The 14,836-nt window shown below is 40.2% G+C and overlaps 1 protein-coding gene across 1 annotated transcript in view; it reads right to left on the bottom strand.

Moving 5' to 3' along the window:
- Positions 1-7,433: 7,433 nt before the first annotated feature.
- LOC116684925 (zinc finger protein 658B-like) overlaps positions 7,434-14,836 on the bottom strand; it is a 57,678-nt gene continuing 50,275 nt past the window's right edge. Inside the window, exon 4 of the mRNA XM_032510299.1 lies at positions 7,434-9,427. Coding sequence (XP_032366190.1) covers positions 8,801-9,427 — 627 coding nt within the window. The 3' untranslated portion in view covers positions 7,434-8,800. The remainder of the gene's footprint in view (positions 9,428-14,836) is intronic.

The raw sequence follows: 14,836 nt of genomic DNA, 5'->3' as shown, positions 1-14,836 counted from the left end.
TTTTACAAATGGATGGAGAGGAGATCCAGCATGAGTTCATCTACGTAGATGAGGCTGGGTTCAACCTGACGAGAACACGAAGGAGGGGAAGAAACATCATTGGCCACAGGGCTATAGTCAATGTCCCAGGGCAACGTGGGGGTAATATAACACTCTGTGCAGCCATTACACAGAATGGGTCCTCCACCGCCATGCCCATATGGGCCCTTACAACACAGCACTCATACTTACATTCTTGGACCAATTGCACACATAACAGCAGCAAATCAAATCGATCATATGCAATACATTGTTGTCTGGGACAATGTGTCTTTCCACCGCTCTGCTCTGGTTCAGAACTGGTTTCAGCAACATCCACATTTTACCGTCCTATATCTTCCACCATACTCTCCATTTCTCAACCCTATAGAAGAGTTTTCTCGGCATGGCGGTGGAAGGTATATGATCTCCGTCTCCAGGCTGAGGTACCCCTCATCCAAGCCATGGAGGAGGCCTGGGACCAGATGGAGGTAGCAGCAATGCAAGGATGGATTCGTCATTCAAGACGTTTCTTTCCAAGGTGTCTTGCTAATGACAACATTGCCTGCGATGTTGATGAAATTCTCTGGCCAGATCCAGCTAGGCGAAGAGACAATGTCTAGTGTTTTGTTTTTTACAGTACAATACGTAAAGTGACATTTTGTTACAGTATTATGAATCTCCATGTCAACATTTTGGTCGTGTTGAGAAATAAATGAGTTTCTTCAGTCTGCAACATTGGTCTTGTGTAGTGTTTGGTGAGTTTACATTATATTTGTACTTTGTTGATGGTAGCCAACTCTAATCATAGGGAAGTAGAAGTGCTAAAAGTGTTTTAGGTTTATCACAGCAGAGTGTAACTCGTGCAAACAGAGTATAGTAATGTGAAACGTGTGTGTTTCATATGGTAACAAAGTGTGGTTTTTAAACAGAAGTGTATAGTTTTTACAAGAGTGTTTAATTATGCAAAGGATCTGTAGTGTTTTGCTAGTTGGGTGTGTGGTTGTGCTAATTGTGTGTAGTGTTTTAAAAACACGGGCCCTGTTTTGAAAATCGTGCTTAAGCAATCCAAAAAAACTGTAAGTTAAGTGTAATGTCTTGTTTGTGTTGTAGTATCTATAGAGATTTGTGGTGTAGAATGGAACCATTGTCCTGTCTTTTATGTTTTATGAAACTTATTGCCGTCTGTCTTGGCAGGACTCCCTGGAAGAAGAGTTACTGTAGCTCAGTGGGATTGTTCCTGGTTAAATAAAGGTTAAATAAAAATAAAATGAATCTGTTATATGTCCAAACATTCCTCTCTTCATTACCGACATACTGGAAGTCGGCCATGTTTAATTGGATGCTCTCCAGTTATTGTTGTTTGGTAGATTAACATTATATTTTCCTACTTTGGGGACTTTTCATTTCATATTCTTTGTCTGACATTTTCTATTCCCTGTTTGTATTTTCTGTGACTGCATGTGGTTTTAAATCTGTTGGAGTTTCTTCAGACTAAAGCAAAGACACTGATGATGTCATCCAAAAGACACATAAAGGACAGCAACCTGTCTCCAGAGGACACTAAGGAATGACGGAGCAGCAGGAAACAGAGCAGCTCAAATACCAAACAATCTGATTTATTCATCTGAGTCGTAGAATAAGGCCAATGATTGACTTGTTTTAAATGTCTGGGAATGTGGAACAGCTCCATGCTGACTACCTGAAATAAAACAAGGCCACATGCTGATTACTGGGGACTTGATTTGATGGATTTATTCTTCCTGTTGTGTCTCTGTTTAAACTCCTAATTTAAAGGTAAAGTCAGCGTCCACTAAAGGTTGTGTTGTTGCTGCTGACAGACTCAGATTGTTATTCCAAGTGTGTGACAACATTATAGAGAGATAGATAGATAGATAGATAGATAGATATTTAGAAAACTTTACTGTCATTACACATGTACAGGTACACGGCAACGCAATACCGTTTGCTGTTTGGTGCTGTTTTTGCTCGTGGGCGAGTCTCTCGGTTTCAGAGGGTTAATCTTTAGGGTCATTGGTATGCAGGTCACTTGATGTAATACAAGCAAATACATAAGGCCCCACCCAACAGTTTTGTGATACGTGGCGTGCAACTGTATGTCAATGATGAAGCTTGTTGCTGTGACCAAGAAACCACCAGCAAAATGACTGATACATCATCAGTTCAAAAAATTTCTTGGATGCCAAATATTTGAATTCAACTCAAGAATCCAATTGACATGTAAGAACAATACAATGCACGTCCAGCTTCTACATTTCCGCATGAGTCAGCTTCCCCAATTTCTGAGTAACAGGAAAATAGCCTGATAAGCGTACATGTGCTGCTCAACTTCAAAAAGCCACAAAGCAAATGCTTGTGGCTTAAAGATCGAGCTCCCGCCCATAAAACATCAGACAGGCGTAGTCTCTGTGGCGCAATAGGTCAGAGCAGTCGGTTGTTAACCGAAAGGATGGTGGTTCAAGTCCACCCAGGGACGTTTGTTGCTTAAATAACCTGGAGTGAGCTGACTCTGGGATTAGTCCTTCTGCAGAAGACCATAGAGCAGCCCAAAGATAACACAAGTGACCTTATGTCTATCAGAAGGTACAGTTCTGCAAACCATATACATACTAATCTTTAAGGTCATCAGAGATGGGAAGTAACAAAGTACAAACACTTCATAACCGTACTCAACTTGGTTTTTCAGATATTTTTACTTTACTCTTTATTTTTTTGGCGACTTTTTACTTTTACTCCTTACATTTGAACATGAATATCGGTATTTTCTACTCCCTACTTTTTACAAAATTGGCTCGTTACTTTAGTTTTGTACTAAAGGTCGTAAATCAGGAGTGATCGTTAGTCCAAGTCGGAGAATAGCACGGAGACACGCCGCGAGCGGGCGTGCACGCCACACAGAGAAAAAAAGTGAGAGAAAAGAAAAAGAGAATAGCTGTCTGGAGGATTATCAGCTGAGATTGTGTGCGTCTTTGAGAACTGGAAGTCTTATAACTGATGTTGTCAGTTCATTTAAGCCTGTTGTTGTATTGGTCTATAGATCTGGCAAATTTAAAAGTTAGCTTGTTTGTGTTCTTCACCTGTTACCTAGGTTACACCTGTTACCTAGGTTACACCTGCCTGTTGATTCGATATAATGGTGATTGTTGATTGCCCTTGCTCATTAAGATAATGTAATTAATAGTGGGTTTATTGTTATTATTTACTAGCATATATGATTCCTATGCATTGTGTATGGTAGCCTTTACAATGTTGTTTATTTCTTTTTTTACCACACACACAGCCATAGCAGAGCTACCCCTCCCACCCCCATGTTCATACTGATGCTTGATTGTAATAAATAAAAAAATAAAAAATATATATATATATATATATATATATATATATAAAAAAAAAAAAAATAAAGCATCAACAGAGAGAAGTTGTCTCCGTCTGTGTTTTAACAGACACACCTGGGCCGAAGTTGGAAACCAGAATCAGCTTTAAATCCAGTCCTAATCTAGTTCTCACTAAATTTCAAATACTTTCAGTGTAGTTACCAATACAAAAATTAACATAATTGGATGGGAACATACACAGACTTCTCACAAAATAACACTTGAATTCATATCTTGCTACTTGGTCAGAATCTTATTAACCTGGAGTCCCAGTCTCTGTCAATATAAATAAGCTATATGTTTCATATATGTTTATATATGTTTTAGGCCTATTGGCAGACAGCCATTTACAATGTAGCCAATGGCATATAAAGAATAAAGAATAAAGAGTATTTTCTCCATGTCCACTGTAGTTTCTCAGCGTGCTCTGTCTGGTCCAGGTAGCTTTGTCATTCATTAGGCTACTTTTACTTTGATATTTTAAGTATATTGCTAAGCCTGTACTTTGGTACTTTAACTTGAGTAAAGAAGTTAAATCCGTACTTCTACTTTTACCAGAGTACTTGTTAACACAATTATCTGTTCTTCTACTTGAGCACGGGCAGTGAGTACTTTTGCCATCTCTGACGGCCTCTGTATTGTTCTGTTTAGAGTACGTATATATTGTGTGTATAGACTAGTGTGTATATTTTTTTGTTTTGGTTGTTTTGTGTTTTGTGACAGCACAGGGACACGGAGAGCTCTAGACCCGGTAGCAGCGGCACAACCCCCCATGAGCCCACCGCCAGAGTTGGTGGAATAGCAACCTAGCGTTAGCGAACTAACCAACCAGCCCGCTTATAAAAAAATACATTTGAATTTAAAAGGCACGGATTATACCCACTGATGGTGGTCCGTCCGTGGCTGCAAGACCTGGAGCTCACCGGCAGTGTTTGAGTTTGACTGTTAAAAGCGTGAAGGTAATTAAAAGGTATTTATTTATAAGCTGGGTTAGTTTTCTAACGCTAGCTTGCTAATCCACCAACACTAGTGGTGAGCGGGTCTGAAGCTATCCATGTCCGTCTGCAGCTGCAGGACCTGGAGCTCACCGCCAGTGTTTCAGTTTGACTGTTAAAAAGTGTTGAGATAATTAAAAGTATTTGTTTAGAAGCAGGCCGGCTGCTAGTTAGCCAATGCTAGCTTCCATGCTACATAAATAAGCAGAGCTGTCCCTCTCAGAAAAAAAACACAGGTAAAATTAAAAAAACACTACATAAACTTTGCTACCGTGTGTTTATTTAAACATAGGTACACCTACATGTAGGGTGACGAGATTGCAATATAAGCCTTTATATTAATATTAGCAGCGGAAGCGTGCTGGGCCCATAACCCAAAGGTTAATGGATCGAAACCATCTTCTGCTATTTCCTGTGCTTTGTATCAGCAGTAAGTATATATCCAGTCTGTTGATGTTTAACACAGCATGTGTTGCTGCAAGTGTCTGAAGTGAAATGTCTCCACCTGCTGAAGAGTAAACTTAATGGCATGTTGAGATTATTTCACCCATAAAAAAAGAAACTACAGTGCTCATACCTTTTATTCCCGCTGTAATACCCATAAAAACTGGAGTGTAATACAGTAAATATACTACACTACAGGTAATAAATACTGTAAATAGAAACTGTAAAACATGTACGTTTAAAGTGCTTGTTGTCCTGTCTAGCAGTTAGATTACCACAGGAGGTAATATCTTTAGCAAAGACTCTACCATAACACCTGCTGGAGATGCCAGGTCCTCATACATGTAAAGCATGAGCTCTACCACTGAGCTACATCCCCTGAAGATATTCAGATTTTTTTGAGTTTTTTCTGAGATAGACTTAGACTTATCTTTATTAATCCTTTTGGGATGACACTCGCAAGGAAATTGAAATATCACTGAATAAAAGAAGAAACCTGGGTAAAACATGTCATGTTAATGTTGTATATGGCTTCAAAACCTGTAAATGCAACTGCAGTGGCTGGAAGTCAAACCTGGGCAAAATGATTGCACTGCTATGGTATAAATTATAGTCGAAAAGTAACACACCTGTTGCCTTTCTGCTGGACAATACAACGTTCACTGCAAATCTTGTAACAGAGTGAAAATAAATGCTAAGATATACATTGGTGGAGACGGGTTGCTTCCAGTACCTATGAGATAACACAATATTGTTCGTAAAGGCACATCTGCAATTTGGTATAATGTGATGTGTCATTAGTTTGCTACCACTTTCGTTGTCAGCAGGATTTGATACTGCTCGGGAACACCTCAACGGATTTCTAGTCCATCACCTTAACCGGTCAGCCACAACAACCTGAAACACAGCACTATACCTCTTTGCAGAATTTTCATAAACTTTTCTATTGGTTAGAAGTAGTTACCAGAAAAGGGCAAAGTGCAAATCGTAGTGCACTGCCTGTGTCTGTGGATCCTCGTGGAGGCAGCTTAATTGATTGATATGGGCCCTTATTTGTACCATAACAGAGATCTAATATTTTATCAAATTAAGTTGGGCAAGTAACTTTTCTGGTTACTTCTTGACAAATAAAGCAACAAAAACTACTGCGATGGCTGGGAATCAAACCCAGGTCAACTGCTTGGAAGGCAGCTATGCTCACCACTATACCACCATCCCTGGACAAAGCAATGCTGACTGCAAATCTTGTCATCTGGGCATTGAGACTGAAAATAAATGCTCAGAGATGCATTGGTGGAGACGGGTTTCCAGTACCTATGAGATAATACAATGTTGTTCATGAAGGCACAACTGTGATTTGGTATAATGTGATCCCAAGGGAAAGGGGGGGCAATTCATTTTCCCAAGGGGCCACATGAGAAACAGGGGCTGTTGTGGAGGAAGTATCAAGGTAGTAAGTAGTAAAAGCTAAATGTACAATGTATATGTGACATGGAGGCCACTTGGAGAGATACCTGCTGCTGTACAAGTTGCTGATCTTTAGCTCATTAGATGGTCAGTTAGCTCCATCTAGTGGCCAGATAGTAGAACTCCATCATCTGATGGGGGACTTCTCTCACACTGACTGGCTCTGGGAACAGGTTGGACTGGTTCTGATGTCTCTCTGACTCTGAAGTTATGAAGATGTCACGGCGTCATCGGATCAAATGCACATCGACACCAGAAATTCATACGTTGTAGAATTATTCTATTAATGTCAAGAAGTAACACAGATGTAGAAGAAAGACATCCCTTTATACGTATATCCGGTGAGGGGAAATTCACATTGTTCACTCAGTTTGGTTCATTTAATACATACTGGACAGTGAGGTATTGGCAGAGGTGGAAAATAAGGAAATTCATTACTTATGTTACTGTATTGGACAGTTTTGTTGTGTATTTTTCAAGTAGTTTTTAAAATGTACTTGATTTTAAAGTGAAGGATTGTATTTTGCTACATTACAAATCCTATCGTTACTGAGTAAAAAGAAGTTTGACTAATGAAAAATGAAAGGTAGAAAAAAAATAAAAAATAAAAATCACACCGGCTATAACCACTACACCAGACCTGGGCATTTTTTTTGTGCCACTGTATGCAGCTTCTTCTTCTGTGGTTGCAAGGCGCAATTAAAAAGAAGTAGAAGAAGTGTAACGTGTGGGAGCGGTCGGACCCATGGATGCATTAAGAGAACGGTCTGACCCCTGTGGCGGCGAGCTGAGACCTGAATGGGAGACATTAACATGGACGGGAATCAGCTGTTATCCCTCAAAAACATCAGCTGATGGGAAAGAAAGAGAGGTCGATACAGAGCGCCGAGGTTTTAACCAAACATGGACGCATAACATCGCCACAACACTACGCCATTTTCTGAAGGGGAGTTTCTAGTTACTTTTCAGGTTTTTTCCCTTCTTGTCCAATGAAAACCACGTATCTCCAGATGTGTGTTGATGTTGAATGTTTGTGATAAACTGAAGTATGATGTCATAAGAGTGTCATAAAAAAGAATAAATCTGTAAAATAGGAATAAACTAAATGTCAAAGTTCAACTCAGTTCAGTTTATTTATGAAGAAGACAGATCAAATTAATAAAACAAATGATTATACATGGGTTAAAAATCCCAGAATTAGCCAAAAGCTCGCAACCCCCCCCCAAATCCAATCAGCTGTTTTCATGTGTCTAATGGGGCAGAAGGTCGATCCACAGTTAAAGTCTTAATGTCTCGCTGAATTTCCAACTGATTTTCCAGCGATGTACTACAAATGCCAGATATGTATTTATAACAGGGCTGCACAATTAATCAAAGTTTAATCATGATCACGATTTGGGCTTCCCGCAATCAAATCTGCGTAATCGAGCAATATTTTAAATACGTCACTCCGTTCATAGAACAATGCGATTTTTGTTGCAAAAGCCAATCTTCCGATTTGTAAACCACTGTCTGATCATGAGCCAATCAGAGTTGTTCCCTGCACCGCACAGCTTAGTTTCTACATGGAGACAGTCCCAGAGGACAGAGGGACGGGAGGAAAACTCAACAGATAGCAGTCGGTAATTAGTAATTAGCTCACAGGGCTCTAGGGTACTAGTGAGCATCTGTTAGCTCACAGGGCTGTAGGCTGCTAGTTGGTGTATGTTAGCTCACAGGACTCTAGGGTGCTAGTTAGTGTCTGTTAGCACACAGGGCTCTAGGGTGCTAGTTAGTGTCTGTTAGCTCACAGGGCCCTAGGGTGCTAGTTAGTGTCTGTTAGCTCACAGGGCTCTAGGGTGCTAGTTAGTGTCTGTTAGCTCACAGGGCCCTAGGGTGATAGTTAGTGTCTGTTAGCTCACAGGGCTCTAGGGTGCTAGTTAGTGTCTGTTAGCTCACAGGGCCCTAGGGTGATAGTTAGTGTCTGTTAGCTCACAGGCCTCTAGGGTGCTAGTTAGTGTCTGTTAGCTCACAGGCCTCTAGGGTGCTAGTTAGCTCACAGGGCTCTAGGGTGCTAGTTAGTTCACAGGGCTCTAGGGTGCTAGTTAGTGTCTGTTAGCTCACAGGGCCCTAGGGTGCTAGTTGGTGTCTGTTAGCTCATAGGGCTCTAGGGTACGGCTAACATTTTCCCAGGTCGCACCGGTGCACCTAATGTCCTCAAATCCACTGCCTCTCCACAAACTAAGCAAATCGATATGGTTTAATTTTCTTTTTAGATTATGTCTCTCACAGTGGACATGCACCTACGAGGACTATTTCAGACCCTCCATGATTTCTAAGTGGGAGAACTTACAAAATAGCAGGGTGTTCAAATACTTATTTTCCTCACTGTATCTATCTAGATACTGTTGATAGATAGTTATTGTTGTTTTTTCCTTGAAGCTGCACTTTCATGTGTCTCTTTGTAGCTTTGCTTATTTAAAGCTAACGTACTTGTTCAGACTATTTTGGCTTCTCTCCGGTGTGAACATGCTGGTGGACTACTAGGTTAACCCTCCTAGAAAAGATTTTACCACATAGATCACAGCTGTACGGCTTCTCTCCAGTGTGAATGCGGTGATGTCTTTTAAGGCTACTACTCCGAGAAAACACTTTCCCACATTGTTCACACCAGTACGGCTTCTCTCCAGTGTGAACATGCTGGTGTCCTTTAAGGTAACTACTCCGAGAAAACCTTTCCCCACAGTGTTCACACCAGAACGGCTTTTCTCCAGTGTGAATGCGCTGGTGACATTTAAGGTTACTATTCCGAGAAAACCTTTCCCCACAGTGTTCACACCAGAACGGCTTTTCTCCAGTGTGAATGCGCTGGTGTTCTTTAAGGTTAATACTCCAAAAAAAGGTTTTACCACATAGATCACAGCTGTACGGCTTCTCTCCAGTGTGAATGCACTGGTGACATTTAAAGCCACTTTTAAAAGTAAAGGTCTTGCCACATTGTTCACATCGGTACGGTTTCTCTCCGGTGTGAACACGTCGATGGATTACTAGGCCATCCCTCCTAGAAAAGGTTTTACTACATAGATCACAGCTGTACGGCTTCTCTCCAGTGTGAATGCGTTGATGTATCGTTAGGGTTTTCTTCAGTGTGAAAGCTGCCCCACATTGATCACAGCTGTGTAGATTGTCTCCAGTGTGAACTCTCTGATGAATCTTTAAAGATTCAGATGTTGTGAAGGCTTTGTCACAGTGTTGACAGTGGTGACATTTTGGTCTCTCACCTCTTCTCTGTTTCTATAGCAACAGACAAACAAAGCAAGAGACAGAGGGAGAGTTAATGAACAACCTTCTTAAACTCTGGACTTGATCTCACTCATTTTCACTCTTCATACAATAATTTGACAAAATGAAGGAAAATATGTGTTGGTTGCAGACATGTTATTATGGAAGTAAATTTAATGCTCATAAATTAAATAAGTTCCGAAATATTCAAAATTTTCCCGTTTCCTCATTCAAATGATTGGCAATTTAAAAACTAAATCATTTCCACTCTCTTCACTTTTACTTTCAGTTAAAAATGCCATGGTAACTTTAAAATAACACAAACCTTTCATACATTCTGGGTATTTTTCATCCATTAAATCCCATTCAAACCTTTTGAAATACACACATTAAAAGGTCTTCTGGTGGCAGACATGTTGCTATGGAAGCCATGGGGCTCAGTGTTTCCCACAGGTTGAGAGGGTAGTTATTAGTGCTGCACGATATCAGGAAAATATGTGATATGCCTTAACGTTGAATATCGATTTAATTATAAAACTTGTGATAAATGAACAGATATTAAAATGTAGCCTTAGTTCGGCAGCTTTCGGTATTTTTCTAAAATACAAATTGCTCGTTAAATTTTAAACAAATGACAAAAAAAAAAAAAAAAAAGAGTAGCCATGATGTGCTTTGTCAATTAAATAAGTTTTTTGGGTCAAACGGTTGAGCAGATAAAATACCCATAATACTTTACTTCATACAGAAAATGCCTGTTAACGCTCTGGGCCCTGAGGCCATTTTTACAGTTTAATTTCCGTCTGGATTTATTTTATAAAAAAGCTTGTAAAACATCAACCCTGTTGTCTACAGTCAAGATATGAACATCATTGTTTTTAGGACAAACTGGGTTATTGGAATATTTGGGTTGCAGTGAGGTCACTTGCATGTTAAAAATGGTTGTAGGGCCTTAAAGATAAATAAATAAATAAATAAATAAATAAATCTTCCAGATATGAATTGATATGACAGACATATAAGTAAAACCTAAGCCATTTTCCTTTCTAAAACACTTCTCATATGTCTTGGGAGTCACACTGTGAAGAAATAATCATTATAACTTATACAGTTGACAAAATACATGCATTTTTTCCAAAAAAGTCCAGACGTTTTGCTCTCATGACATTTACCTATGCCAATAATAACATAATAATGTCATATTTATTGATATTACACCCACAGCAATGTTATACAAGCAAATATGTGTCTAAATATTGCATTATTTTGCCTTCCATAGAGTATATAGGCATTTTTGTCCCCTCTGGCCTTCCATACAAGAGGGGTGCTTTTATCTCCCATATATGGGCATGCACTTCCTGAAAAATAGACGGGACAGACAGAGAGAGAGAGAGAGACCAGAGATTAGACGAACGATTCAGCGGCTAAATTGAGCCAAAACGCGATGAATTATGGACATAAAGTGGATCAATCTTGGATATAACAGTATGGATTTAAAGCCCAAAGAGGCTGAAGTTCCAGGCTGGATAGAAAATCCCCTGTAGAGGCTAGAAAGACCCGGAAAAGACCGCCGTAAAGCCGAAAACGTCAGGATTTAAACGAAACCGAAAGTGACTAAATCGCTTGTATCGTTTAAAAGTTATTAAACTATGAATCAGAGGTACTTTTTTACTCGTGGGCGAGTGTCTCGGGCTCAGAGGGTTAAATCACAGTAGGGAATATCTTTTTTTAAAGACTATTTTTTGGGCTTTTTCCTTTATGAAAGTAATAGTGGACAGACATGAAAGGGGGAGAGAGAAGGGGTATGAAATGCAGCACAGGGCCGCAGGTCGGACTCTAACCCGGTCCGCTGCAGGATTCAACCAACATGAGGCGAATGCTCTTGCTGGGGGGGCTAGAGGCCGCCTAAATCTTTTTTCATTTTTTGAAGTGTATTAATCCAGGTTTTGGGATTCCTAAAAATAGCCTACAACCAGACTCTGATGAAAGATGTTCGGGGAGCTTTCACAGCAGCGTCGCCCTGTTCTTTCAACGGTTTTATTAGGACAGTTCATCCCATTGCAAGACCACCAGCAGCATGCTACTAACAATAGAATAGGGTCCATTTTTTAATAAACATAACATTTCCTTCCATTGTTTTGCTGACGATGAACAAATCTATTTGCCTGTAAAAATCAATGATAAGGACACACTTCAGCCTTTGCTGAACTGCCTGAGGGATCTGAAAATATGGTTGGATCAGAATCTTTTCCGTCTCAATGACAATAAGACTGACATTGTAATGTTTGGTTATGCTGAACATTTTAGTGCATGTGTAGAAGTTCTTTAGGTTCCCATATTCGTCCTTTTACCAAGAATCTGGGTGTGAGTTTTTAAATTTGATAAACAGATTTGTTCTGTTGTTAAAACCACTTTCTTCCAGCTGAGACTTTGAGCTAAGGTCAAGCCTTACCTGTTGCACAATCACTTAGAAAGAGTCATATATGCATTATTACGTCTGGATTAGACTACTGTAACTCTTTGTGTGTTAGAGTGAATCGACTTTTAACGGGGACCAAGAAGCGTAACCACATTACACCTCTTTTGGCCCCGCTCCACTGGCTTCCTCTGTTTTAGGATTATTTTAAAATTGTATCGCTTATTTTCAAGGACTGAGGTCTTACAATCAGATTCTCCTCAATCTGCCCAGATCCAGGTTAAAAATTAAATTAAATTGAGGCACCTGTCTCTTGTCCGCTGCAAAAAAAGCACCGTTGTTTGGAAAGAAAATGTAATTTTTTTTTTAAACCTATTGGAAACTGAGCTTCTGACCTCAGGATGTGAGGTGGAAACAGAGCAAAAGATTTTTTATGTAAATGTAACATCACTCATAGTGACCACAATTATCACGATTTTTGGTATTATCACAATATTTTCAAAAGTGTGTTCAATATGTTCAGAAAGCACTGTTTATTATATTACAAAAATAAAGGCAATAGGCAAGAAGAACTATTGAAAACTGGCTGTTGAAACTCCGGCCCACTGTAGGAGGGGTAGGTTTATTTACAACTGCAACATGAAGTTAACTATGAAGTTGTATTTGACGTTACATGTGAAGTTGGAAGTGGTTCTGAAATATAAAATGATAATAATGCACTGTGAACATTATTTACCAAACTAAATGTTATAGCCACCGGCATATAACAAGAAACAATATGAAGAATTATATTAATTTCTCTGTATTGATTAACATAAATGTAACATATTGCCCAGTAACACAAACTGAGAAAAGCCTCATCTATTATGGCACACATATCCATAACGCAGCAAACAGTGTAATACACCTTTAACAGTGAAGCGCGGGGCTCCACAGGCTGGTCTGTTTACTGGTGATTACACGTTGCTAGGCAACAACCTGAACATCAACAACCTGAATATGGAGGCTGCGCAAGTCATATTAAACAATCTGAAAATCTATCAGCTACGCAATAAGAAATACAGCAACAGCAATAACATCAAGACAATCTCTCTGTCTCTGTGTGCGCGTGTGTGTCTCTCTCTATATGTGCGTGTGTGTGTGTGTCTCTCTCTCTCTCTCTCTTTGTGACAGCGTCTGTGTGCATTCATTAATATTGAGATTAGATTCCTGGTCTCTTCAGTCTGGAGTACCCTCTTTCTTTCACTCACCTCCTCCTTCTTCCTCGTGCTCCCTCGCTCCTCTGAGTCTCCCGATTCCTCCCTGACACCTTTCCTATTGCCCTCCTTCTTCTCCTCCTCCTCCTCGTGTCTCTGCAGGTACTCGGTGATAAGGTCCAGGTCCAGGTTGTCTTGTGGCTCCCATGTGTTCTCCTCACTGGAAAGGTGAGTGCAGACAGAAGAACATCTCCTCACACTTTGTTTTTTAGGAAATACATTCTCACTCTAGCTGCTAATTTGGATTATTCCTTTTATCTGTTGCCATGGTGTAAGGTTATTTGTATACGTATATGTGTATATATATATATATATATACACACACACACAATAATTATTAATACTCTAGACTCATACTTACTCTGAGAACCCCTTCCATTTCAGCAGAAACTCTACTCTTCCCTTCACCACTCTGCGGTCCAAAACCTTCTCCACCACATGCTCCTCTTCATCCTTTACTGCTGCAGGCTCCTCCTCCTCTTCCTCCTTCACTTCAGCAGGCTCCTCCTCCTCTTCCTTCTTCACTGCTGCAGGCTCCTCCTCCTCCTCTTCCTCCTTCACTTCGGCAGGCTCCTCCTCCTCTTCCTTCTTCACTGCTGCAGGCTCCTCCTCCTCTTCCTCCTTCACTTCAGCAGGCTCCTCCTCCTCTTCCTCCTTAACTGCTGCAGGCTCCTCCTCCTCCTCTTCCTCCTTCACTGCTGCAGGCTGCTCCTCCTCTTCCTCCTTCACTGCTGCAGGCTCCTCCTCCTCTTCCTTCTTCACTGCTGCAGGCTCCTCCTCCTCTTCCTCCTTAACTGCTGCAGGCTCCTCCTCCTCCTTCACTGCTGCAGGCTCCTCCTCCTCCTCTTCCTCCTTCACTGTTGCAGGCTCCTCCTCTTCCTCTTCCTCCTCCTTTCCTGCTCCGGTCGCCAGCTTGACGTCTGCCCCAAGGGGGTGGTTTCAAATTGAGTAACCGGGGTAACAAGTGATTTTCCTTGATTGGGGTTCACTACTTAACTCTCAGAGGAGAAACCCTGGAAAGCAGAATCACGGAGTCAGTGAGTGAGAGAACGAACCGCCGTCCTCGTCTCCAAATCTCTATTACAAATTCTCTGAAACACAAAAGCATAAAACAGTCCTCAACAACAACATTCCCCTCGTGGAAACATGTTTCACTTCAATTTAAGGACCGTAACACCATTTTCTTTACTCCCCATTTTTCAGTGGGCAAAATCTTCCACACTCAAATTAATAATAATAATAATAATAATATATTTTATTTATAACGCACTTTTCATTCCAAGGAATCTCAAAGTGCTACACAGGAGAGTAATAATAATAAAAACAATCAGCACAAAAATGCCTTTCTGAATAAAAAAGTCTTCAGTTCAGCTGAAAATAATATCAACCTTACTGTACCGTTTCAATAATAATATATATATATATATATATATATATATATATATATATATATCTCTTCTTTCTACCTCCGAAACTCCTCCATTATACTAATGTCATCATGGAAATCATTAACCCTCTTTGGCTGTAAATAAATATTCAAACGACTTCAGAGTCAAAACATGAACCATCATACCACCTGGGGACAAT

Source organism: Etheostoma spectabile, unplaced genomic scaffold, assembly GCF_008692095.1.
Source record: "Etheostoma spectabile isolate EspeVRDwgs_2016 unplaced genomic scaffold, UIUC_Espe_1.0 scaffold00569391, whole genome shotgun sequence".
Classification (NCBI taxonomy): domain Eukaryota; kingdom Metazoa; phylum Chordata; class Actinopteri; order Perciformes; family Percidae; genus Etheostoma; species Etheostoma spectabile.
The sequence above is the reverse complement of the archived record's forward strand: the minus strand, read 5'-3'. Positions and strand labels throughout refer to the sequence as shown.